General features: G+C 64.0%; 2 protein-coding genes across 3 annotated transcripts; both read left to right on the top strand.

The window, feature by feature from the left end:
• Positions 1-4,251: 4,251 nt before the first annotated feature.
• On the top strand, positions 4,252-10,900 carry SCRT1 (scratch family transcriptional repressor 1). The gene is made up of 2 exons (XM_058699445.1): positions 4,252-5,316; positions 7,343-10,900. Exons 1-2 carry the CDS (start codon positions 5,202-5,204, stop codon positions 8,278-8,280), a joined length of 1,053 nt encoding a protein of 350 aa, XP_058555428.1. The 5' UTR covers positions 4,252-5,201; the 3' UTR covers positions 8,281-10,900.
• Positions 10,901-14,585: 3,685 nt separating this feature from the next.
• DGAT1 (diacylglycerol O-acyltransferase 1) lies at positions 14,586-24,505 on the top strand. 2 transcript variants are annotated; one of them, XM_058699442.1, is made up of 17 exons: positions 14,586-15,005; positions 19,478-19,565; positions 21,623-21,663; positions 21,755-21,840; positions 21,924-21,976; positions 22,156-22,261; positions 22,408-22,521; positions 22,640-22,714; positions 22,801-22,904; positions 22,995-23,033; positions 23,119-23,160; positions 23,253-23,297; positions 23,387-23,499; positions 23,582-23,647; positions 23,732-23,819; positions 23,924-23,986; positions 24,087-24,505. In XM_058699442.1, the coding sequence occupies exons 1-17, from the start codon at positions 14,803-14,805 to the stop codon at positions 24,240-24,242; spliced, it is 1,482 nt and encodes a 493-aa protein (XP_058555425.1). In that variant the 5' UTR covers positions 14,586-14,802; the 3' UTR covers positions 24,243-24,505. The 2 variants fall into 2 exon arrangements, with proteins under 2 accessions (XP_058555425.1, XP_058555427.1); XM_058699444.1 differs by lacking the exon at positions 14,586-15,005 and adding an exon at positions 19,066-19,267.
• The last annotated feature ends 176 nt before the right edge of the window (positions 24,506-24,681 follow it).

Raw genomic sequence — 24,681 nt, 5'->3', positions numbered from 1 at the left:
AACGTTGAAAAAAAAAAAAATTAAAAAAAAAAAAAAAAAAAAACATTTTTAAAAACCCTGAAATTTGTATCTTGCTTAATTTGCATGTTTTTTTCTGGTAAGGTCTCTTATTTATTGTGTAGTAAATTGCCTGTTAACCCCTTGAGGGTGTCAGCATCTTTGTTCTGTAGAATTCATTTATAGCAACTATTCTGTAATCAGAATATTAACTCCTTGTTATACAAATACTGTACTTCCTGCACTTTGATGTTTGATCTTTGTTTCTCCTTGTGTTTTCCAAGTAGACAATTTTACTTGCCTTGTGGTCTCACCGCTCCCTTGTAGCTCCAAAGCTCCTGTCCCAGCGGGGACCTGTTCTGCCTCACGCCCTCGTCCTCACCCAGTACACATCACCTGTTCTGGAAGGTCAGTCAGACACCAGCAACCCCTCCCACCGATGACCTCAGCCCTGTTTCTGGGCCTTCACTCTCCCTTGGGAGTCCCAGGTCCCCTCCACCCTGCTCCCTTCCCGCCAGCCTTCTCTCCCCACCTCAGCCACCCCCCACCCCGCCCCATGTCTCGCTGTGGCCTGCAGCCCCCTCCCCCCTCCTCTCCATAAGAGTCCCAGCTGACGTGAGCCATCAGCTGTGCCTACCACCCACACCAGCCCTTGCTGTGGGCATCGCCCCACCGCCGCGCCAGGCCTGAATTCCTGGTGGTCTCAATATTCCCGTGACCATCTTCAACGCCCTGCCCCTCAGTCTCGACCTCTTCTTCCTGCCAAAGGCCTCGCCCTCTGCCCCAATTATGCCCTCGACCCTGTCACCACCAGTAACTGTCCCCTGACCCCCACTCTGGCATTTCAGCTCAACACCCCCTTCTCAGACCAGCACCTGCCCCAGCTCAGTCCTGCTGACCCTAGCACTGCAGAGCCCCCACGTCCTCACTCTGTTTGGATGCCACAATCACTGCCACCTCTCCCCTGCACACCCTCTTGGCTCAGATGCCCCTTTCAGAAGCTCACTTGGCAAAAGCCCAAACCTGGATAAATCCAACCATTTTGCTTACTACCCCCCGCCCCGGGCTTCCTGCTTTTCCTCAAAGATCTGCGACCCCATCTCCTCTGGAGCAGAGGCCAAAGCACACACTGTCTCCCAGGCCTGGTCTCTGAGGCTTCCTGCTCTCACTCTCCAAGCTATGGTCTACTCATCCTTCTGGTTAGCATCTGCGTCCTGGGCTGGACCACAGGCTCTAGGAGCAGGTGGAGAGTGGATGCTCCGAGCTGTGAGTCTCACCTCACGGATACGAAACTGGGGGTTGAGCCAGAATGAGCAGGTCAGGGACAGCCCACTACGCACACAGGATCTGAACTAGCTTCCAGGTAAACAAAACACCACTCCCCCAGCCTACAGGAGAGAAGGCTGAGGAAGGGGGTTTGGGTGCCAAGGAGGCAGACCAAAAGAGGCTCCTAACCAGGGTGGGATCTTGGCAGCCAGGGAGAGGGATTCTGAAGGAGGAATGGACCCTCTAGGCTAGGCTAGACTGGACTGGAGCTCAACTAGAGTGCAGGCAGGTGAGACAGTGACCACAGGGCCCACGAATGAGCACACACACAGGGCCCCTGGCTCTGCTGGAGGGTGGGGTGCTGGGGACATAACACTGTGAGTCTCTCCTTTGGCCACATGGGGCCTGCACAGGTCTGGAGGTGGCACACCCAGAAGCAGAGGGAGGCAGGACATAAAACCAATACCACATCCCCCCACCCCAGATGGGTAAGAGGCTAGAGGTCAGAGGGAACAGAGTCTCTGAGGACCAGAGACTCTGTGGGGACAGGGTGGAGAGACCAAGCACGCTGGGTGCTAAGGCCCTGAGGGTCAGAGTATCCCTCAACTGGCTGGGTCCTCTGGGAGCCAAAGCAGCCTTGTTGGACCCTGTCCTCTCCTGCAACAAAGTCCCCTCCCCACCTCCCCCACTCCGCCTCCAACCCTCAGTGGGAGATTCAGGGTGGCCTCCAGTGGAGGAGAGCTGAAACTTTCCACAGGCATGAGAATCACCATCTCTCCCAGCTGGACCCCAGGACTGGGGCGCAGCGACCTTGGGGATGTCGGCAGGGGAGGGAGGGGTGCTGGAAAGGAGGTGGAGCGAGGAGGCCCAAGTAATTGAGCCCGGGCCGCATGTGCGTTCTGCACGCTGGCCACTGCGGACTGATGGCCAAGGCCCGGGCCCACCTGCCCCTCCCCGCCAGGCGCCCCGAGGGGCTGCGGACTCCACCCAAACGAGAGCGATCAAGGGCTGCCCGAATAGTCCCCTCGGGAGCACGCGGCCGTGGGACACATGTGTCCGTGCTCTGACGCCCTGTCCGTCAAGAGGGTTTGGAGCCCAGGGGGCGGGGAAATTGACAGAGAGGCGGGGACTCGGACAGCGAGCCAGGGGATGGAGGGACAGAGAAGTTGGGTGGAGGGATAGAGAAATGACGAAAGAGGTGAAGGGGGGAGGCACAGAAGACGTGGACAGGACAGGTAGCTGAGCGAAAGAATGACGGAAGGGGTCGGGGAAATGCAAGCACAAGGCTGGGGGACAGGGCGACCGGGACCGGCGGAGGGGACAGGGGTGTAGTCAGAAGGAGTTAGGGGGCGGGTCGTCCGGGAGGAGACGGCAGAGGGGGGCCGGAGGGGGGGGGGGGGACGGGGCTGGTGAAGGGACTGCGTCGGGCACGTTCCGCCGGCGCCCGGAGGGTTTGCCCGGTAATTAGGCCTCGGTCCAGATGGGCCCCCAGTCCCGCAATCAAAATGCTAATTGGCCCCCCGCCTCCGGCTGCGCCTCGGCCGGGCCCCCCCTGGGAGCGAGCGGGGACGACAGTCTCGACCGAGGCGGGGGGGGGGGGGGTCCCCGTCCCCGCCCCCACTTCGGGCCTCGCCGGCTGCGGCTCCGCGATAAGGGGGCGGCGGCGCCCGGTCCTCGCCCCTCGGGGACTCCTGCCACGCAAGATGAATATCCAGCCGCGGCCGCGGCCGCTGCCACAAAGCGGCCCTGGAGTCTCCGCCGCGCCCCCCCCGATGCGGGGCCAGCTCGCTCACACCCTCGCTTGCGTGGCTCCGGGGCCGAGGCGCGGGCGGAAGCGGGGCGCCGGCAGACCGCTGCGTGGCTCCCGGCCCCGCACTCCCCGCACGCGCCCGCACGCACGCTCCCGGTGCGGCCCGCCCGCCGCGCGCTCCCGGCCGGTGTCCGCGGTCCCGCCGAGCCGCCCTGCACAAGGTCACTGCGTGCAGCGACGGGTGCGCGCGCGCCCCCACCTTGCACGCGCTCCCGGCTCGGCCGCGCCCGGACACTCCCCGGAGCCGCCCCCGCGACCTTGGTACTCAGTGACAGCAGGCCGCGCGGAGGCGCGCTCCGAAAGAGCGTGGACACCCGAACCACCCGGCGCAGGCGAGGGAGGGGACAATGGCAGCGCCGGGCTCTAATTGAGGACATATGTCCCCGCGCGCGGCCATTGTGCGGCCTGGAGCCCCCGACACCCCCGCTCCCGGCCATTGGCGGCTGGGCCTGACGTCATGGGGGCTGCAAACTCGGGGCGGGCGGCCGCGGGAAGGGTTATCCGCCTGGTTGCGGAGCCGCCGGGGGGAGCTGCGGCCGCGCGGAAGGGTGTAAAACCACCAATGAAGTCGCATTTCCAGAGCAAGAGCATGGCAGCCCCTCTCCCCCTTCACAGCCCGCTCGCTGCGTCGCCGCTGCACTCGACATCCACCCCTTGGGAAAGAGGCGGGGGTGGAGGGAGGCCTCTCCAGCGGGCACGGGGTCAGCCCGGGTGACCGAGTGGCAGGGAGACACTGCGGCACGGGGCGCGCGCTGCGCTTCCACACTGCGCTTTCGCTGCCTCAGCATTCGCTCCCTCGCCTCACGCCTCCCCCTCTCGCCCCCGAAGATCCCTAGCCTCCATACCCGAAAGCTAGGCAGGCTGGACCAGACTGGGATCCGCCCTGCGTTCCTCCCCCAAAAGATCCCCAGTCCGGGGCGCAGGACTCCCAGGCCTGTTTCTGCCTCTCCCCCCACGCACGACAATGCCGCAGACCGCTGGGCCTCCATTCCCGAAGCTGCCTGGGGGAAATCCACACACGCGGGGGCCGCGGCATCCCCAAGACCCCTCCCAGGAGACCCTGGACGGGCCCGGCCCTGCGCAGCCATTTCCGCCGGCCTCCCCTCCCTCCCCTCCCTCCCCCTCCCTCAGCTTCTGGGCTTTAAAAGCCGGAGGCTGGGCCCGGCCGCAGGCAGAGGCGGCCGCGGGCGCAGGAGGCCGGGCCCTGGAGCTGTCCGAGCGCCGAGCCCCGCCCCCGGAGCCCCCGTCCCTCCCTCTCTCCTTCCCTCGGCCCGCCTTCCCTGCGCACCCCTCCCCCCGAGGACCCCCGCCCCCCGCTCGCCGCCGCCGCCGCCGCCGCTCGCTCGGGCTGCAGAACAATAAAGCAAGCCTCCCAGAGACCCCCGCCGAGGACCCCCGCCTGGCGGCAGAGCCCCCGCGGCCCGCCCCTCGCCGCCTGCGGCGGCTGAGCGCGCCCGGTCGCTGGCCGAGGTGCTGGCCGGGCCGGCGCTGGCCGCGGTGCTGAAGCTGCTGGCGCTCCCGCCGCCGCCGCCGCCGCCGCCGCCGCCGCCGCCGCCGCGTTCCCCGGGCCCGGCGCCTCCACCCCCAGGGGCATGGGGGGTCGCTGACTGAGGCTCCGCCGCGGCGGTGGGGGGGGGAGGGGAAGGGGGCCGCGGAGCCGGGCCAGCCCTGCACCCACTCGCAGCCTCCGGGCCCGGGACGGAGCCGCTCCCCCCTTCCCCACCCCCCACCCCCCGGCCTCCTCCCCCGCCTGTCCAGGGGCGGCACTGCGGGCTGGGAAGCCGGGACCAGAGGAGGGAAGGAAAGAAGGAAGGAAGGAAGGAAGGAAAGAAGGAAGGAAGGGAAGAAGGAAGGAAGAAGGAAGAGAGGAGAAGAGAAAAGAAGAGAAGAGAGAAGAGAAGAGAAGAGAAGAAGGAAGGAAAAGAAGAGGCGTCCAGAGGAGGAGAGGAGGAAAGGCAGGGCAGGCAGGAGAAGAGAGGACGGCACTCCAGCGGCAGCATCCAAAGGCCAGAGTGGGGACCCGTGCTGCCTCCGCCGCTCCTCGGATGGTGACGGGGCCCCGCCGCGGCCGCAGCCCCCCCCGCGCCCCGGCTCCGCAGGCCCGCAGCGCCGGAGCCCCGCAGGAATCATGCCCAGGTCCTTCCTGGTCAAGAAGGTCAAACTTGACACGTTCTCCTCGGCGGACCTCGAGAGCTCCTACGGGCGCGCCCGCAGCGACCTCGGAGTGCGACTGCACGAGAAAGGTGCGAGCTGGGCTGAGTCTGGGGGCAGCAAGGGGCCCAAGGCAATAGCTGGAAGGGGCAGAGGGCCAGAGTGTGGGGCTGGAGGGGTCAGGAGCCCCCGGAAATAGGCCTGAGGGAAGAAGAACCAGAAGGAGGCAGTGGCTGGGGACGGACTGTGGAGGAGGGTGGGAGAGGGGAAAGCAGAGGCAGGCCAGAACAGAGCCAAGCCCCGGGCAGGGAGAGTGTCAGTGCAGGAGAGAAGGTGGAGAACAAAGGTCAGAAATAGAAAGTACCCCACACCTTGAGCATGCGAGGACATATACAGTCATATGGGCACTTGCTGACATGACAGGACCTGGATGCATGCAAACCCACACCCAGAAACCTGGGCCTTCCTTAGTATTCTCTCTCTCTCTCTCTCTCTCTCTCTCTCTCTCTCTCTCTCTCTCTCTTTTGGCTATGGTTAGCAGAATGCTGTGAGTTCCAGGGAGTAGGCATGGGTCCAGTGGGGGCCGCCACCTGTCAGGACTAAGGTACCAGCAGAGGCAGCAGCAGTATTTCCCCTGCAACCAGGGTCAGGGAGGAGAATGTGAGCAGGAGGGTTGTAGGTAGGGAGGTCCATGGTGCTGGTGTCAGGGGGAGGCTCTTTGTGTAAGGGTGCCCAAGTTCAAGGACAACTGTTAGCATGCAGGCAAGAGAGCTGGGGGAGCCAGCAGCGTGGGGTGGCAGAACCAGTGTGACCTGAGCCTGTGTGAGCCTGTGTGTGAGCCTGTGTGCGCCCATGTGACTGCGTGCAGCCATGTGACTGTGTGCGCTTGTGTGTGACCCTGTATGAGTGTGTGCCTGCCTGTGTGCCACTACATGGGACCATGTGACTCTGAGGCTGCTGGGCACCCATGTGACTGGCGACCCTGGCTGAGAGTGTGTCCAGGGTGGCCGCATGTGTGACCCTGCATGAGTAGGTGGTTTGCCGGGATCTTCGTGCAACCCACCCTGTGAGGGCACTCCAGGGTTGACCGTGGCTGGGAGGCTGGGTGTAACCCTGAAGAAGCCAGAGGCTGCATCGTTCGGTGTGTGCATTTGTGACTCTGAGGCTGTGAGATTCATCTTGTGCCTTGAGAACAAGTGCAGTTACCAGCATGAATGATGCTGCCTGCCTGCAGCTTGTCCCACCGAAGGTGTCCCCTTGCGGAATGCCCCGGCACTCTCCAACAACACAGCGGCTCCCTGGTCACTTGTCCTGAGGCTTGGGAAGGCGCCCACAACGGGTTAGGGCCTGGGGGAAGAGGGCAATGTGTAACAAGGTAGGACCCAGGGGTGGAGGATGACCGAAGGGAGCTGGGGGAAGAAGGAGAGTGGATGGAGGAAGAGAAGGCTGGAGCTGGAAGGGGGTCAAGTTCAGTGAGTAGTAGGAGACCTGGGAGGTAAGAAGGAGGGTGGAGAGGGTAGGAGGGCCTGCCGGAGGCAGAAGTCTTCAGGGCTTGTTGGGGGGCCTAGGGGACCAAGGAGGGGCAGCATCAAGGCTGGGCGCGAGTTCCAGGTGCCGCGGGGAAGAGCAGTTGGGAACCTCGAGAGGCGGGAGCTACGGGGTCCCTCGGTGGGCGGTCCTGGCTTTGTGCGCTGCGGGTCCGCAGTGTGTTGCATAATCAGGGAAAACTGCTGAAGTGGGGAGAACCCGAGGGGGAGGAGGGGTGGAAGAAGGAGGGCGAGGGAAGCGCCGCCCCTCCCCCCTGACCTTGAGGCTCCGCGGAAGGGGGGCAGCCGCACCCGAGGATGCGCCTCTTTCCCTCCCCCTGTGAGGGTGGGGCCGGCGGGCGGCGGGGGCGGAGCCGGGGCCCGGCCCAGTCTCATCTCTCCTCTCTTCTCTTCCCCTCCCTGCCTCCTCCGTCCTCCTGGCCCCGCGGTACCCCGGCCCCTTCTCCTTTGTCCTTCTTCTGGTCCCCTCCTTCCCGGACCCCGTGTCTCCCGCCGCCTGCCCGTGTGTGTCTCGCCCGCTGCCCGCCTCCCCTCCCTCTGTGTCTGCCTGTCTGTCCGCCTCGGCCCTCAGGATACCTCAGCGACTACGCGGGGCCCGCCTCCGTCTACGATGGCGATGCCGAGGCGGCCTTGCTCAAAGGGCCGTCCCCAGAGCCCATGTACGCGGCGGCCGTGCGTGGAGAACTGGGCCCGGCGGCCGCGGGCTCGGCACCGCCTCCCACCCCGCGCCCAGAGCTGGCCACAGCCGCGGGCGGCTACATCAACGGCGACGCGGCGGTCAGCGAGGGCTACGCGGCTGACGCCTTCTTCATCACCGACGGGCGCTCGCGCCGTAAAGCAGCCAACGCCGCCGCTCCCTCCACGGCCTCCGCGGCGGCTCCCGACGGCGACGGCGGAGGCGGGGCCGGGGCGGGCGCGCGCGGCGCGGGGGCCGGGGCCGCGGGCCGGGGCGGCGCGCGCGCGGGGGTGAGCACGGAGGCGCGCGCGGGGCCCGGGCCCGGCGGCGCAGGGGGCCGGCACGCGTGCGGCGAGTGCGGGAAAACGTACGCCACGTCGTCGAACCTGAGCCGCCACAAGCAGACGCACCGCAGCCTGGACAGTCAGCTGGCGCGGCGCTGCCCGACGTGCGGCAAGGTGTACGTGTCCATGCCGGCCATGGCCATGCACCTGCTCACGCACGACCTGCGCCACAAGTGCGGCGTGTGCGGCAAGGCCTTCTCGAGGCCCTGGCTGCTGCAGGGCCACATGCGCTCCCACACCGGCGAGAAGCCCTTCGGCTGCGCGCACTGCGGCAAGGCCTTCGCAGACCGCTCCAACCTGCGCGCGCACATGCAGACGCACTCGGCCTTCAAGCACTTCCAGTGCAAGCGCTGCAAAAAGAGCTTCGCGCTCAAGTCCTATCTCAACAAGCACTACGAGTCCGCATGCTTCAAGGGCGGCGCGGGCGGGGGCGGCCCCGCGGCCCAGGCGCCCGCCGCCTCGCCGCAGCTCAGCCCCGTGCAGGCCTAGGGCGGCGGTGCCTCCGCCAGCCCAGCCGGGGCGGCTCTCAGCAATACGGGCCCCCAGGGAAGTCTCCGCCAGCGCCCGGGCGGGGGGGGGGGGGGGGGGGGGCGGGGCGGAGGGCGGGCCCCTCCTCACAGCAATAGAGGGAGGGGGCCCGGCCCCGCCCCGCCCGCCAGGGGCCTTGTCGGCCCCTTCAAGCAATAGGGTCCTGAGGGGAGACCCACCCCGAACCCCCTCCCTTCCCCTCCAGGGTGCCCCAGGCTTTTTCCCAGCAATAGGGTCGAGGAGACCCAGAACCGAACCTCATCTCCGAGTTAGGTCTCTGAAGACCGGGGTGGGGTGAGGTGGGGAGCACCCCCCCTCCTCCCTCCTCTGCGCCCCTGGATCGCGTCGCAGAGACTCAGGTCTTCCCCACTCCTTTCCCAAACCTTCCAAGGGCCAGGCCTGCGGCCTAGACGTCCGGGGAGCAGACCGGGGAGGTGGGGGAAAGAGGGGGTAGAGCAGGAGGGAGGGGCCTGCAGAGGCGTCCCTACTCCTCAGTCTTCACTGAAGCCCAGGAGTGATAGACGCGTTGGGGATCGGGGAGAGAGGCGGACGGCGGCACCCCTCTCCCTCGGGTTCTTTCTGGGGCCTCAGTCCAAGCCGCTCTCCCACCCTCGCCCCGCATCCTCTGCCAAATCCGAATTCTTCCAGCCCAGCTTCCCGGGCTCTGTCCTTCATAACGAATAATAATGACGCATATCGAATCGCATGGACTTATCCGACCTCCTCAGACCCCACTCCCGCCCTGCCCCGGGGCCCCCTCCCTCGTCCCCCGGCATTCGGTGTTGGAGGACGGATCCTGGGGCCCGGCAGGCAGGCCTGGGCACGGCCCATTACACACCTCTCTGTATTCGCTTTGCGGGTAAAGCCCCCTGGGGGGGTTGCGGACGCGTCGGGTTTCTTTCTTTCTGTATTTGTACGTTTTATTTATGAACGGATTGCACTCGGGTCAGGGAAGGGGCGCTGAGGCCCCCATCCTTCCCGCCGACGCCCGGGGCTTGGGATGTCCGGGATCACTTTCCCCGCCCCCGAACCCCGCCCCCACCTGGGCCCCACCCTCGAGCCCCAGGCCCCGCCCCCACTCTGTTGCCAACTTTCGCCCGTCTATGCCAAAGCCTCGGCGGCGACCCCGCCCCAAGGGCCCGCCCCATTGGCCGCCGCCTTTGTGACGTCACTGCATGCAGCCCCAGCCCTCCTCCCGTCCCTTCCCGGGGCTGCCCGCTCCCTCTCCCTCTTAGTTAGTCCGATGCCGACTATAGAGCAATAATGCGCACTGCATGCGAAGCTGCCGCCGCCTCTAGAGTTACTGAGAATCAGGTATCCCCCTGCCCTATCCACCCCATAGGCCCCTAGATCAGGGACATTGCGCGGGGCCGGACGCGCAGACTTTCTTCCCCTCCTCCTCCCTACTCCCCCCCACGGCAGAGCCCTGCGGGTGTAATGGTTCCAGGGGGCAGGGGCGGGGTGGTTGCCCCCAAGACCCCTCCTTCAGTCATCCATTACCCACCAACTGTTCATTGGGCACCTACTATGTGCCAGGCCCGCTGCAGAATCGGCCAGGGATGCAGCGGCCTGCAGGGGCTGCACGCTCGTGACAGGCGTCCATCAGGTTTGGGTGGGCCAAGGAGGGCCGCACATGCAGAGAAAGGCCTGGCCCCTAGACCCAACCCTGCATCCCCTTTACCTCTTCCCCACCCTGGCCCAGGTCCAGTGCTGGGTGCACTTGGGCTCTACCTTTGACTTGGGCCTAGTGTTCTCAGCTCAGGTGGCACAGACCCAGGGCCTCCGAGGCCCAGCGCGACCAGGGCCACCCATACCGACTCTCAGTCCTTCCATCTCTCGGCCACTTAGGCTCTGCTGTGTGGGGTCAAGGCCCCAGGCCAGACAAAAGGTGCACACTGCAGTGTATGACCTGGTCAGCGCCACCCCAGTGGGCACCGAGTTGCCGCCGAGCCGCACCTGCAGGAGCAGACTGAGGGCCCAGCGCAGCAGGGCCCGTATCCAAACCCTCTATACCGCAACTCGTGTCCACACAGCTCCCAAGCTGGGGCCTGCCCTCCTGTGCTGGGCACACCCGCATGCACACGCACACACAGGCGCCCCACCCAACCCCCACACGCCTGTCTACCTACCTAAGGAGAAGGCCAGAGGGCCGTGGGCCGGCCAGGGTCTCCCGCTTCTCCGTACACCCCGCCGCCGTGGAAAGCCATGGGCCCCCTCCCGCCCCCATAACTAAGCAGCACAATAACCGACTTAGCGAATTCAGGTAGAAGGAACGTTTAGGTAGCACCTATTTTGTACTGATTCTACGAGTAGGGCCCGAGATGCGGGGGCCCTCGGGTGGGGGTTGCGGCCGCCGGCCTGCCCCGCCCCCACCCCCGCCTGCGCCCCGCCGCCTTGTACATACTCCCACCCGGAACAGGCCGGGATTTTTACTCGGGCCGCGCCCCTCTTCCGCCCCCGTTTGGGGCTGGGCCGGCCGGACAGACGGACGGACGGACAGACCTCCTTCCTAAGCACAATAGCACCAGCTCCCCGGAGCGCCGCACCTCCACGAGGAGAATAAATGCCACTCTTGATAGAACTTGGAGTGTCGGGTTGATGTATCCAGTGCTGGGCCCATGCCACAGGGGGTGCTGGGCTGTCTGGGGGGCGGCTTCCTAGCCCTGCTGCATCCCAGAGGCAAGGTTGGTGCAGGTCCAGTGCTGGGAGTGGCAGCCTGCCCACACAGCCCTGAGGTCATGTCACTACCTTTCGTGAGGGTGTGGCACTGTCCCCTTGCTCGGGAGGGCTATCTTCTTCCCCATGGGAGGGCCAGCTTGGCAGGCCAAGCCACGGGAGAACCACCCTCTTCCTCCCCCCCCCCCCCACCCCCCCATGCAAAGCAGCTGGCAGGTTAGTCTGCTCTGGGCCAGAAACTGGGGTTAGGCTCTGCTGTTCGGCTCTGCTTAGGATCTCCAGCCTGAATTCAGGCCTAGCCCAAGAGTGATCTAGAATCACCCGAGTAGGTACAGCAGGGCCTGCAGAGGTGTGTCTACTCTTCCCATAGGGGCTCCTGCTGCTCCTCAGGCTTGACAGCCACCAACAAGCCCTTCTCAATGCCAGTGGAGAAAATGGGGACAGGAGAAGTTGCAAAGTCTGGCCTCTTTCTGCTTTCTGCTGCTCACATCTTGACCCCCACTGTCTGAGGAGGCCTCCACAGACAGCTGACTCATGCTGCTTCTGGGGAGGGGCCACCCAGGGGACAGAGAGGCTTCCACAGCCACCCACAGCCCTCAAGCTCTAGACAGGATGAATCAAATTGAGATGAGGGGTGGGACTGTGCTGGTCAGGGGCAGGCCAGGAACAGGGACCCCCTGCCCTAGCAATGCCCCCTGATACTCAGGTTGGCAGGTATGAGCTGAGAGGCCCAAAGTCTTTGGAGACATGTAGTCAAACCAGGTCATCCCAGAGCCAGCTGAACCCCAGCAGAGACAGGCCTGCCTAGACTTCATCAGAGTGGACAGCAGGGGCGCCTGACCTTCAGGAGGATGTCAGTTGGTAGGCTACTCGTGGTGGGGTTCACATGGAGGTGGGCACCCTCTTCTGGGGAGCACTGTCAACAGTAAAACCCTAGGAGTGAAAGCCCCTGTTATTGGTAGAGGTCAGGGACCTTTGACCTTCACTATCCCCAGGCTGGGGCAAGCATTCGCCAAATTTGCACGTGAACAATCAGCGGGGAGAACAGCTTATCCAAGGCCTGCCTTTGACATAAGTCCTGTCCCAGTACCTCATCTACCCTACACCTGGAGTCACCCCTGGGTGGCTGCCAATGGCAGGGAGGAATGCCCATTCCTTCCCACCTTTTGAGTCTAGACTGGTGATTTCTGCTTCTTCAGGACCCTGAGGGGCAGTGGGGGTGGAAGGATGAAGGCTGACTCCCTGAGGCCTGGAATGAGTCCAACCCTCAGTCTCCACAGACTTCCATGGACAGGACTTTGTATCCCAAAGAATGGGCAGCATAGTCTGCTAACCACCATGTCCCATGTCTCCCGGCTGGTCGCACCCTTCACAGACCTCAGTGGCCTGCCTGTGGCACCTCAGGCACAGGTTGAGGTTCTAACCTCTGAACCTCTTCCAGCCAGGCCTGCGAGGCTCCTGGCCTCTAGTCCCTTAATCAGTTGCTGCCCCTGGCAGGGAAATCCCCACTGAGCTTTCTTCCACAACCCCTCTTGTACACCTTTGTCACCAAGAAACCCCACCTACCTTAACCTTTACCCTCCCTCCCTGGTGCCCTGGATCCTAAGGTAACTGGAGCTTCCGGGGTAGGGGGAATTCTAAAGCTGCTGCACTGGCCCACTCTCCCTCCCAAGGCCTGGCCCACACTCTCCCACAGGCAATGTCCCCCTCCAGGACCAGCCCACACCAGTACTGAGGCTCTTTCTTATTGGTGTTCTCACAGCCTGTGCCTACCTCTTAACTTGATGCCTGGCTTTCCTCTCACTCAACTCCAGTACCAGAACCTTGGCTGTCCCACCAGTTCCCCACCAGACTGGTCCTCCCTGGTGATCCCTTGTCCACTCTGGTTGCTTTACTCCCACTGCCACTTGACAGCCGACGGTTTGGAGCTGGGATGTGGGCACAGGCAGCTGCCTCCAACATGACCCTTCACTCATTATTGACTACTGCACTCGGCCTCTGCAGGCCTACTGGAAGCCTGAGTCGCCAATCTCTGCCCGCCTGGGCGGGGCCTTTAGTTCTTGGTGCTGTATTGAAGGATGGCACGGCCAGAAGGCATGCAGAGACTCGTGGGTGTGTGTGACAGAGCTCCCAGGGCTCACTCCTCCATGCTGGCCTCCCGAGAGGAGCCTCTCCTTTGTTCACCCTCCGTTGGGATCAGTACTCAGAAAGGCCTAGCTCTGCCTGGCCCAGACCACCCAATGAACAGATGAGAGTTTTGGAAGACTGGATAGGAGACAAGATTGATCCTGACTCACCCAAGTTGAGCTGCGTGGGTGTGTGGGAATGGGTCTCCAGCCCCAGTCAGGGCAGCGCGGTTACTCGAAGACACCTGTCAGATAGCCCTAGCCTGCTAGGTAGAGACGCCAGGCTGGTAGCAGTCCTAGATGGCCCAGTGGCAACAGGAACGTGTCACTAGGGGGCCCAGGCACTGTGGTGAAGGTGGTGGAACAGGGGTGTGCCCGGGGGGAAAGGCAGTGGCCAGTCCATAGAGGCCACTAACTTGAGGCTGAACCTCTCAGTTTATTTGCTTCTAGACAGGTGCTCTTGGTTCTGCTCAGCTTGGGAGTGAACGGCTAACGCATTTTGCTGCTGGGTAAACCCTCCCTCAGCCTCCAGTGAACCCTCACACTCTGAAATCCAGGGTTCTCACACTCCATGCCCTATGCAAAGATGTGTGTCGAGCTAAGGTGGAAGGCACACTTGCTCCCTAGCGGGTGGCACTGTGCGGTTGTGCAATGATACGGAAGCCTCTGGGTCCCCACCATCCGACACTCCAGGCTCCACATGCCCTGGCAAAACTAGCGGGAGTGGAAGTGAGGGAGGCCCTGCAAGTCTGTGGAGGTGGGTGCAAGGGGGGCCGGGTGGAGGCGGGCCACAGTGTGGCCACGCGGGGATGGGAGTGGGGGGGGGGGGATGCACCTTCCCTGTCCTTGCTGGGCACTTTAAGTTAGGGTCAGTGGGCCGGGCGGGCTTCCCAGGGACATGGGGCCTGGGAGGGCTTTCTCTTGCTCCATCTTTTGGTCTGGCGCTTGTTGGAACAACCTAAGCCGAAGTAAAGAGGGTGCTTCTGCGGTGGTAACCAGAGGGCTCGTGGAGCACAACTGCGCCGCGCGCTCCGGAACCAACACGCTGGGTGGTGGGCGAGGCGAATCCCCAGGGACGTGGGCGGCCGGACGGTAACGCAAGAGGCATTTCTCCACAATCTACACCCCACACTGCGCGCCTCGGCTGGGGAATGACGAAACCCGGTGTTTACACACTGGGATAAGAAGCAGGCAAGCGGTCAGGGGCGGCCCGCAGCTGCCAGGAAGCCTGACGAGTTCCGCAGAGACGCTGAGGCCCGCGGGGCAGTGGCCCGGTCGCGGGCCGTCCGCCAGCAGACACGCTCCCGCCTGAGCCCCGCTACCGTGACTCCCAGCGTGCGCCGCGCTGGGCGGCCCTGGCTCCCAGGGTGCCACGCGCGGGGGCGGCGGGGGGGGGGGGGGAAACCACGACTCCCAGAATACCCCTCGCGCCCGCGGACTACAAACGGGCGCGCGCCGCCGCGGCCGGCCAGTTAAAGGCTCCCGGAGAGACCAGACCGTGGTCCTCGGGCTGCCCGGAGGGCGCGCGCTGATTGGTGGCCCGGGCCTGCGCGCGGGCTACGGCGTCCGGCAGGGGGCGGTGGCGGCCGTTGGCCGAGAGTCCGGAGGCGGGGCCGCGGGCCTCGGGCGCTGCGAGCCCGGCGGGCCACGACTCGGCCGGGACGGGGTGCGGGCTGAGGCAATGGGCGACCGCGGCGGCGCGGGCGGCTCCCGGCGCCGGAGGACGGGTTCACGGCCTTCGAGCCAGGGCGGCGGTGGGCCCACGGTGGCGGAAGAGGAGGTGCGGGACGTGGGCGCCGGGGGAGACGCGCCGGCGCCGACTCCGGCCCCGGACAAGGGCGAGGACGGAGACTCCGACGTGGGCAGCGGCCAGTGGGATCTGAGGTAACGAGGCGTCTCACCCCTAACCCCTGCCCGAGACCCTCCCCACATCCCCGGGCGTGACCGCAGCAGCGCGGGCTCCGAGTCGGAGAGCCTGGCTCCCGGACTTTGGCGTGGACAGGTGTGCCCCCCTTGGGCCCCTGGGGGGGGAACTGAGGCGTAGGAGTGGAGAGTCACTTGCCAAGGTCACCCACGTGGGGGCCAGAGGGGAGCCGGCGGCAGTCCGGCTTTCAGACCCCCACCCCTCTCTCTACACGTCCTCATGTGGGTCCTTAGGCTCTTCCTCAGGGTAACTCAGGACGCTGACCCCCAGGCCGGCCCGGCTTCTGCTACGCACAAGTTTTCTGCGTCTGGAAGAAGGAGGGATCAGGTGGTTTGTAATTGAGGAGGTCTCTCCTGGGGGTTGTGAGGGGTGCCTTGGTGGTAGGAGGTCTCCCATAGGAGGGTGGACCTGGCGGGGAGGCAGCCGGCAGGAGCCTGGGACTGCCCGAGGGTCGGCACAGGGCAGCGCGAGAGTCTTTCTCTTCCTGCAGACCCTCCCGAGAGTCGTCTTCGCGGGGGTCCCTTCCTCCCTTCCTGACACACTCGTGCCTCCGTCACCCAGTGCCTGGCTGGGCTGGGGCCCTGCTTACCTTGTCCGAACAAGTTGGGTCCTATATTGGGACTCTCAACCCCTGGTTGGGGTACAGGAGAGGGGTTCGAAGTGCCCACAGGTGGGCACCCTGTTTATCTGAAGGTCTGGCGGGAAGGGGTTGGGGGAGGAAACCTGACTGACTGGGAGGACTTGGAAGGACAGGGTGTCGGCTGCCTCCAACCTCCTCCCACTTCTGGCCTTCAGTGTGGCCCGGGAGTCCTCGGGGGCTCTGGCTTTGGGGGCGCCTTTGGGGCTAGAGGTTATCAAGGAGGAAGTGGGCAACTAGGCAGTCTGTTGGCAAGGATTTGCTCTCTCAGTACCCAAGAACGGAGGCTTTCTCCACTGTGCTGAGAGGGTGGGTGAGGCGGCCAGGGGCCTTGCCCTTGTGGTGCTCCCAGTCCACCTGAGAGATAAGATGATGTCAGCACTGAGCAGTGTGAGCAAAGGTCAGGCCCGGAGTCCCTGAAGGCGCTGTGGCGGAGGAGTAGAAGCGAGGAGGGGCGTGCCTTTTCTGCGGGGTCCGGGGGTGGGGGTGGGGCGGGGAAAGGGGCTTGTTTCCTGCGGGCCTGGGAAGGTGCTGAGGGAGGCTGCAAAGGACCGGAGGGTCCTGGAGTCCCCTCTGCTAAGTGCCTGTCAGGAGGCAGGGGCGTGGCTAGCATGCTCTCCTCCAGAGGTGGCAGGAGTTGGTGTCCTTTTGTGTAAGATGGGGAGTGCTGACTCTGGGCCAAGTTGCCACTCTGGGATGGGCAGTCACTTCCCTGCTCTGCCAGGGCCAGCTGTCCAGAAGCCTCTCCCATGTCCCTGAGAGCTGGGCTGAGCAAGTGGCAGCCCCGTCTGCCAGGCCTGGAAGTCTGGGCTCCCTGGGAAGAGGAGCGGTAGATGGCAGGGGTGGGCCTGCCCAGGGCTGGGGAGGGAGCTGGCAAGGATGGTCCTCTCCTGGTCTCCAGGTCTCCAGGTCTCGCAGGCTGTGTGTGCTTGTTTCTCAAAGGCCGATGACCCAGGGCCCAGAGGGCCGCCAGGGTCAGAGCTTGCTCTGGCTGCCCTCCTGGGATTTGGCTCCTCCTCATCTCCTTGTCAGCCTCCTCTCGATTGTCTCCATTCTTTTCTGCTTATTGCCTTTCCCTCCCTATTCCTCCTTGCTCCCTGGGCTCTAGGCCTCCTCCCCTCCCTGCACTTCCTGCTCGCCTTGGCCTGGGCAGGTGGGTCACGCTCTGGGTGTGAACTCATTTCTTCCGGGCCATGGCCAGGTGTGGCTCTGGGGCAGGAAGGAGAGGGCACCCCACACACTGCCCGTGCCATCTGGCTTTCTGCTCATGGACACTCCTAGCAGGGCCTTCTAGTCTCAGGGCTCTCCCAGGGTGTTTGTTCCTGGGTTGCCCTCTGTTTCTTCCTTCCCACTGGGGTCTTCCCAGATGCAGAGCCTGCCTCCTTACCTTGTACCCCAGGGCTCAGCCCCGAGGCCCGGTGAAGGAAGTGCTGAGGAAGTGGCAGCTGGGAGGAGAGCTGGCAGCCTGCCCCCTCCTGGCTCCCCTTGGTCCTGGAATTGGACCACGTGGTCCCCAGTTGTGATCCACACTTGAGGGCTGTGCCCCTGGGGAAGCTTTGAACTTTGGCCAGGCTTAGTTTTCCTTTGCACCTATGTCCCAAAGTTGATGTGAGAGTTGAGTGAGATGATACACGTGATGAGTTATAATGGCCCTGGGGAGCAGGTGTGGGACCGCTGGAAGGCACAGAGGTGTGGGTGGCCCTGGTAGTAGGGGAGAGGGTGACAAAGATAGCTCTGGAAACTGTGGCCATATCCTGCCTGCCTGCCCTTTGGCCCACTGCTGCTGAGGGCACCGGCAAGGCTGGGCCTTATGGGTTTTGGTGGGTGGTGGGCTTCCTTCCCTGGGTCTCTGATGTGCGTGGAAATGGGGTTGCCTGGGGCAGGGGGATGGTCGGGAGCCCTGTGAGGGGACCTAGGGAGTGGGTGTGGGCAGGTTGGGAAGGCCTTGAGAGCCTGACACAGGAATCTGAAAAAGCTTTTATAATATCATTTGGTGTCAGATTTGGAAAACAATACCTGTTTCCACCCCTGTTTCCATCTTAGAGATTGCTGAAAATAAAGCCGGCATGGTCTCCTTGGTGGCCCGAAGCGGGCAAGGGGTCACACTGTTGTGAAACGTTGTGCAGATGGGGGTGGCAGGTTGTGGCACCAGGGCCTCTGGGACACTTGCAGTGAAAGTGGACAGATTCAAACTTGGCGGAAGGGCTGGGGAGGCCCCTGTCTAGTGGACAGGCCCAGAGATTGTCCCCTCCGGGGAGTGAGGCCCTGGACCTGTGCTGGCCTCACAGGAAAGCAAGTGCAGAGACTCGGGGAGAAGAGGGTCCCTGGTGGCCTCACCGCCAGGCCCAGGACAGACTGGGAAGCTGGATGCAAGGAGGTCAGACGTGGGCCAGGTGCGGTACAGACCTTGCCACTGCCCTCGCTAAAGCGTGCTGAGTAGCATCTCAGCCTTTCCAGTCCCTCACTTCCTGTGTGGCGCTGTCTAGGTGTTGGCCCCGACCAAAGGAAGGCTTGCCACTGAGGTGGGGTCAGCACTGAGAGGACATCTGTGCTGTCGTGACTCTGGTGTGTACGCCTGAGCCCACTTTTCCTACCTGGGTGTCTCAAAGAGGTGGAGATGTGTGTCCCTGGCCTCATGTCTTACAAAACCGGAGGCCTTGCTCAATGTTGTGTGGGGCTTCCTGGTGGCATGGCAGCTGGGGTGGGGTGGGGCCGCAAACCGAGAGAGCTGGGAGCTGGGTCTGGGCCTTGCCCCAGCCGTGCTGTGGCCCTTCCTCTACCTCTGTGTCACCCGGAGGATCAGGCAGGGATGTGAGAGTCTGCTTATGTGTCCCCGACCTCAGCAGTAGGTGGGAACTCTCATGGGTGGGCACTGAAGTTGCCTTTTCCTGCTTCTGGGGGAGACCTCTCTGCCCTTAGGCATCTGACACCTGGGTGGGCTCCTCTCGCCCCCCTCGCTCTGGGCAGGAACACAGCGCTCATCCTGTGGCCGAGCTGGGACAGGTTATGATTTTTTAGAAACAATTGGAGGCTACGTGAATGTATGAGGGTTGGGCCTCTGACCCCGGGAAGGTGCATGTAAGTCCAGGTGCTCAGCTGGCCCTTGGCCTGGATCCCTGTGCAGACTCAAAGCTGTGTAGGCCAAATGGAGGAGGAGGTTGTCTGAGGTCGGGTGGGGCGGGGGGTCCCTCAGGGTGCTGGGTGGTAGGATAGGCTGACTCAAGTGAGGCCCTCGCTTCTGCACAGCATTGCAGGTGGGCCTATAGATCCCTGGAGTGGACTCTTCCTGTGGGCCCATCACCACTCTGTAGCCAGCGTTCATGGTGGCAGCCAGAGGCCTCTGGGGAGTGAGGCCAGGCTCTTGGCCTGGGGTGCTCCAGCTGCACGTAGCCCTGGACTGGGCAGGGCCAGCTGTGCTGTTCTTGTTTGTGGCATGACCCTGCCCACTGCCTGGGAGGCCAGGCTTCTGGTGGCCCTGAGAGCTCGTCCCTGCCTGGCTCTCCCGTGATTGTAGATGGGGAGTAGGATGTGTGGGCAGAAGAGAGGGCTGGGTGGGGCACGGACCACCCTCCTGGGCCAGGATGGGTGAGAGGCGCTCAGGGGAAGGGGCTGGGGTCTGCCCTGCCCCGGGCCCTGAGTTTGGCTCCTGAGGGGCTGAACTTGGCTGGGCTCTTGGGCCCTGACCTGCCCTTGGACTTGGAGGAGTGAGCCCGCTTTTGGTCCTGCCCAGGGTTCTCATGGCCCAGGGTGCTCTGCTGGTGCCTACTTATGAGGGTGTGTCTCCTGCCCTACCAGGTGCCACCGCCTGCAAGATTCTTTGTTCAGCTCTGACAGTGGCTTTAGCAACTATCGTGGGATCCTGAATTGGTGTGTGGTGATGCTGGTGAGTAGGATGGTGTCAGAGTAGGTGTCCCTGTGGCCAGGGCTCCGTTCGGGGCTGACCTTTGCCTGGGTACCAGCTCTGCCCTCTGGGGGAAAGGGGCCAGAGCTTATGTGGCTGGGTTGTGTGGGGCTCTGGGCTGGGTGGGGGGAAAGTTATGGTGATGGTCCCTGCATCGGCCACACACGCAACTCTCGTCCCTGTTGAATCCCAGGAATAGCACATGTGAGTGGTCTTGGGGGTCCAAAAAAGAGTTTCTTCTGCTGTTCTGACTGGCCCTTGTGGGCGTGGAACCCCTGGCAGGCCTGGCCTGGCGGGGAGCAGGGTTTAGCGGATGGCTCTTGGGCTTAGTCTGGCAGCCCCAAGCCCCGACTCTGAGGGCACCTGGCCTCTCTCCCTCAGCCTTTGTCCTAGGTGCCCCCACGAAGGGGTTAGACAGAGCTCTTGCCTCCACCTCACCGTGTGGCCTGGCTGTGGCCCCTGCCTCTGGGGCCCGGTTCCCGCTGGCACCTTGTGGGGGTGGGGCCAGCAGCCCTGGCCCAGAAACAGCTAGAGCCCAGGGCTCAAAGGGGCAAGCCCACAGGGTGGGGCAGGGGGCAAGCTCCTGTCTGGGTCCAGCCCCCACCATTCAGACTGATGTGGCCAGAGGCCTTTGACCCTTGCCCCGACATGACGGCCTCGGGTACGGCTCTGGTGGTTACCCATGTGGAAGGGGCTCCAGGCACGCCCACGCCCTCCCTGCCGGTGGCTCCAGAAGGCTCTCCAGGGAGCTGTGGGGGGCAACACAGTCTGGTGGGTGGGAAGCTGGCTAGGCAAGGGGATGGTGGGTCAAACGCCTGCCTGACGTCATCTCAGGAGGTGTTGTGTCCTTGGCCTCTGGAGGCCATGCTTGGGCTGGGTTTGTACTGGCAGCCTGAGCAGCAACCTGTGTTCCCTGCAGCCCTTGGGCCTGCCTGGCCCTTTGGCGCAGACCCAAAACCTTTCCCCTGCTTCCGGTGCCTGGCGCAGACCCAAAACCTTTCCCCTGCTTCCGGTGCCTCCACTGCCCCCTTGCTGAAGGAGATCGTGTCCCGTGTTTAGGCTGCTTGCTGCGTCCCTCCGTGGCCTGGGCCTTGAGGTGAGCGCTGCCCGTTAGCAGCTCTGGCTCCTGCCTGCTGTGGGCTCTCAGGACAGGCCACTACCAGGTGTGATGGCAGCACATCTGTGCCTGGCAGGAGGTTGGCAGGTCAGGCGGGTGGCTCGGGAGGGCAGGACGCCCGTCCCTGTTTGTCATCTCTGTGCGAAGTCCTTACCTGGCAGTCAGGGGACCCATGAGTGTCCCCTTGCCGGCATCACTTTTCCACAGGACCTACCATGAGCCCTGGTCAGGGCCTGAGCTTGGGGCACTTGGCAGGGTGTGTGTGTTGTGGGTGGAGGAGGAGACCCGGGTGCCTGCAGAGGGAAGCCGCTCCCCAGCCCCAGGCTGGAGCCAGGAGCCCAACTTGAGGGGGTTTCTGCCCTTGGAAGCTACTCTGGGGCCACGTGTCCAGGCTTGGATGCTACAGGGATAGCGGGAGAAGGGCAGGGGCCCAAGCACCAAGTGGCACTCCAGGCCTGGCTGCTGAGCCCCTTAGAACTCTGGTCCGCTGCTTCTCCCCACTCCCCAGGGTGTGGGCACCCCTGGTGTGGCACCTGCCGCTCACCCAGGCACTGCAAGTTTTGGGTGAGGCACTGCAAGGACATTCTTGGGCAGGCTTGGGCCTTGGGGCCGTCACCAACTCAGTGGGACAGATGAGGGCTGCTAGGCGTCAGGTCATTTTGCACCACTGCAGACGCCAGTATCGTGTCTGGGGTGATGGGGGCAATGGCAAGACTTGCTGTCCCTGCACCAGTGTGGGGTGAGGTAGGTGGGAAGTCTCAGCGTTGGCGTGGAGGAGGTCAGACAGGGCTTGCGTCCTGGGTTTGCAGGTGCGGGTTGCCATCCGGACCCAGGGCTCCTGCCGCTATAGGTGCTGGGACGAGCTGGGGTGGGTGCCCTGTGGCCAAGGCTCATGGGGCTGTGCCCTTCCTCTCTCTTGCAGATCTTGAGCAATGCACGGTTATTTTTAGAAAACCTCATCAAGTGAGTGTCTTCCCCAGGGCCCCTACCCTGCCCCTGAGGCCTCTCCCCGCCTGCTCAGGCCCTCATCCCCACCCCCCACCCCCATCCCCAGGTATGGCATCTTGGTGGACCCCATCCAGGTGGTGTCTCTGTTCCTGAAGGACCCCTACAGCTGGCCTGCCCTGTGCCTAGTTATTGGTGAGCTGGGAGCCAGGGAGGGCTTCGGGTGGGGACAGGCCTTGACCTGGGCCTGAATCGCCCCATGACACTTCCATCCTCAGTGGCCAATGTCTTTGCTGTGGCTGCATTCCAGGTGGAGAAGCGCCTGGCAGTGGTAAGCAGTGCCTTCGTGTCCCCTGCCCTGCCTAGAGGTCTGCTCTCCTCATTAGGCCTGTGTTTCAGGCTGTGTGTAGCTTCCCTGGGAGGGCCTGTGCCCCAGGCCTGGCAGCCCTTCCCCAGGGAGTGGGGGCTCTGGCTGAGCACGCTGCCCCCGCTCCCCCCCCCCCCCCCCAGGGTGCCTTGACGGAACAGGCAGGGTTGCTGCTGCACGTGGTCAACCTGGCCACCATTCTCTGCTTCCCGGCTGCTGTGGCCTTGCTGCTTGAGTCCATCACTCCAGGTGTGCCCCTTCCCTCATCCCACCCGTTCCAACCTGTCTTGGGCCCGCAGGAGAGACCCAGGTCAACCACAGGGGCTGTGCCCGTGGCCGTGGCTCTCCCACGGGTGGTGTGGGGGGGCTGTGGCCTGAGCCTGCCTCTCCCGCAGTGGGCTCCGTGCTGGCTCTGATGGTGTACACCATCCTCTTCCTCAAGCTCGTCTCCTACCGGGACGTCAACCTGTGGTGCCGAGAGCGAAAAGCCAAGGCCAAAGCCAAGTCTGGTGAGGGGCTGCCTGGGGCTGGGGCCTTGGAGCCTGTGCCACCTGCCACGGGGCCAGACCTGGGCAGCAGCGAGGCCTCACGTGCCACCCCCCCCCCCCACCCCCAACTTGCTTGTAGCTTCTGCAGGTAAGAAGGCCAACGGGGGAGCGGCCCTGTGCACCGTGAGCTACCCAGACAACCTGACCTACCGTGGTGAGGACCCTTCCCGGGTGTGGCTAGAGGGCAGCCAGGGAGGGATAGCACGGAGCAGGCCCCCTAGCCCCACCCTGCCATTCCAGATCTGTACTACTTCCTCTTTGCTCCTACTCTGTGCTACGAGCTCAACTTTCCCCGTTCTCCCCGCATCCGGAAGCGCTTCCTGCTGCGGCGGCTCCTTGAGATGGTGAGGATAGAGGCGGGCGGTGGTGCCTCGAGGGGTTGGGGTCTGCTGGCTGCGGGGGGACTCAGCCTGCTGCTCTGCTTCTTCCCTCAGCTGTTCTTGACTCAGCTGCAGGTGGGGCTGATCCAGCAGGTATGCGGGGCCGGGCGGGGCCGGGGCCGGGCGGGAGCGGGAGCTCAGGGTAGCCAGGGGGCTGACGGTGTGCCCTCTTTTGCAGTGGATGGTCCCCACCATCCAGAACTCCATGAAGCCTTTCAAGGTGAGGGGTCAGGCTCTCCTGTGGTGGGGTGGGGGATGACGGGTGGGGGTGGGGCTGCGGCTCGGGGAGCCAGCTCAGCTCTGTCTCTGCAGGATATGGATTATTCACGCATCGTCGAGCGCCTGCTGAAGCTGGCGGTGAGCCACAGGGCTGGGTAGAGTGGGGCACGAGTGAGCCGGCGGGTGGGGTGTTCTGGAACCTGGCACCTGCCTCCCCCCAACCACAGGTCCCCAACCACCTCATCTGGCTCATCTTCTTCTACTGGTTCTTCCACTCGTGCATGAACGCCGTGGCTGAGCTCATGCAGTTTGGAGACCGGGAGTTCTACCGGGACTGGTGGTGGGTGGCCTTGGGCGTGGGGCTGGGGGCTGGGCTGGGCCATGGTGCCAGCTGGTCACTCACTGCCGCTGTCTGTTCCTAGGAACTCTGAGTCCGTCACTTACTTCTGGCAGAACTGGAACATCCCTGTGCACAAGTGGTGCCTCAGGTGGGCATGGGCAGGAATGTGCCTGGTGGGTGTGCAGTTTCGTGTGGTCCCGGACACCCATCCCACGGCCCCCTCCCTCCACAGGCACTTCTACAAGCCCATGCTTCGACGGGGCAGCAGCAAGTGGGTAGCCAGGATGGGGGTGTTCTTTGCCTCGGCCTTCTTCCATGAGGTCAGTGCTCTGCAGGCATCATGGCCTCACCTTAGGGTGGGTGGGGTGTGTGTGTGTGTGCGTGTGGCCCGAAGTGGCAGCTGATCCTTTCGCTCCCCCCGCAGTACCTGGTGAGCATCCCCCTGCACATGTTCCGCCTCTGGGCCTTCACAGGCATGATGGCTCAGGTGAGCATCCCCTCTGCAGCCACCCTCTCCCGCTGCCCCGGGAGCCGCCAGCCCTGTCTGTGGTCACTACGGCCCACTGACTGTGGCCCCGTGTCCCCAGATACCCCTGGCATGGATAGTGAGCCGCTTCTTCCAGGGAAACTACGGCAACGCAGCTGTGTGGCTGACGCTCATCATTGGGCAGCCAGTGGCCGTGCTCATGTACGTCCACGACTACTACGTGCTCAACTACGAGGCCCCGGCGGTCGGGGCCTGAGCTGCTCCACAGCAGGTCCTCGCTGCCGATAGCCAGGGCCCGTCGCCCACCTGCGTGCTAGGGAGGGGGCTCGGCTGTCCACTGCCTCCTCCCAGCCACACCCCCTCCCCCAGAAGGCCTCTCTGCCCTCATGGGGCTCCTTCCTGCCCTGCTCAGGGATGGCAGACCAGGCACAGGCCAGCGCTGGTGGAAAGTGCCAGTGCCCCAGGAATCCGTGTGATCCTGCCCAGGGGTCCGAGGAACTCAATAAAGTACTGTCCAGAGTGGCTGCCCTCAACCTGCTGGGGTCGTGGGGGTGCTAGTTGTGCTCTCGGGAGGGGGAGCTGGGTCCCACTGGCCTTACTGGTGCCCATGCCCATGTCTCCTGGGGTGCTGTGTCCTGGAACACCGCTGGGCAGGGCACCATGGTGATGTTGAGGCTGGGGATGGGGGCCAGGTA

Source organism: Neofelis nebulosa, chromosome 14 (assembly GCF_028018385.1).
Source record: "Neofelis nebulosa isolate mNeoNeb1 chromosome 14, mNeoNeb1.pri, whole genome shotgun sequence".
NCBI lineage: Eukaryota > Metazoa > Chordata > Mammalia > Carnivora > Felidae > Neofelis > Neofelis nebulosa.
The sequence above is the reverse complement of the archived record's forward strand: the minus strand, read 5'-3'. Positions and strand labels throughout refer to the sequence as shown.

Coding starts and splice junctions, on each gene's coding strand:
- DGAT1 (XM_058699442.1), top strand. CDS start 14,803: ATGGGCGACCGCGGCGGCGCGGGCGGCTCCCGGCGCCGGAGGACGGGT. Junction 21,841..21,923: donor TGCCCTGTGCCTAGTTATTG/GTGAGCTGGGAG, acceptor TTCCATCCTCAG/TGGCCAATGTCTTTGCTGTG. Junction 23,161..23,252: donor ACTCCATGAAGCCTTTCAAG/GTGAGGGGTCAG, acceptor CTGTCTCTGCAG/GATATGGATTATTCACGCAT.
- SCRT1 (XM_058699445.1), top strand. CDS start 5,202: ATGCCCAGGTCCTTCCTGGTCAAGAAGGTCAAACTTGACACGTTCTCC. Junction 5,317..7,342: donor AGTGCGACTGCACGAGAAAG/GTGCGAGCTGGG, acceptor CTCGGCCCTCAG/GATACCTCAGCGACTACGCG.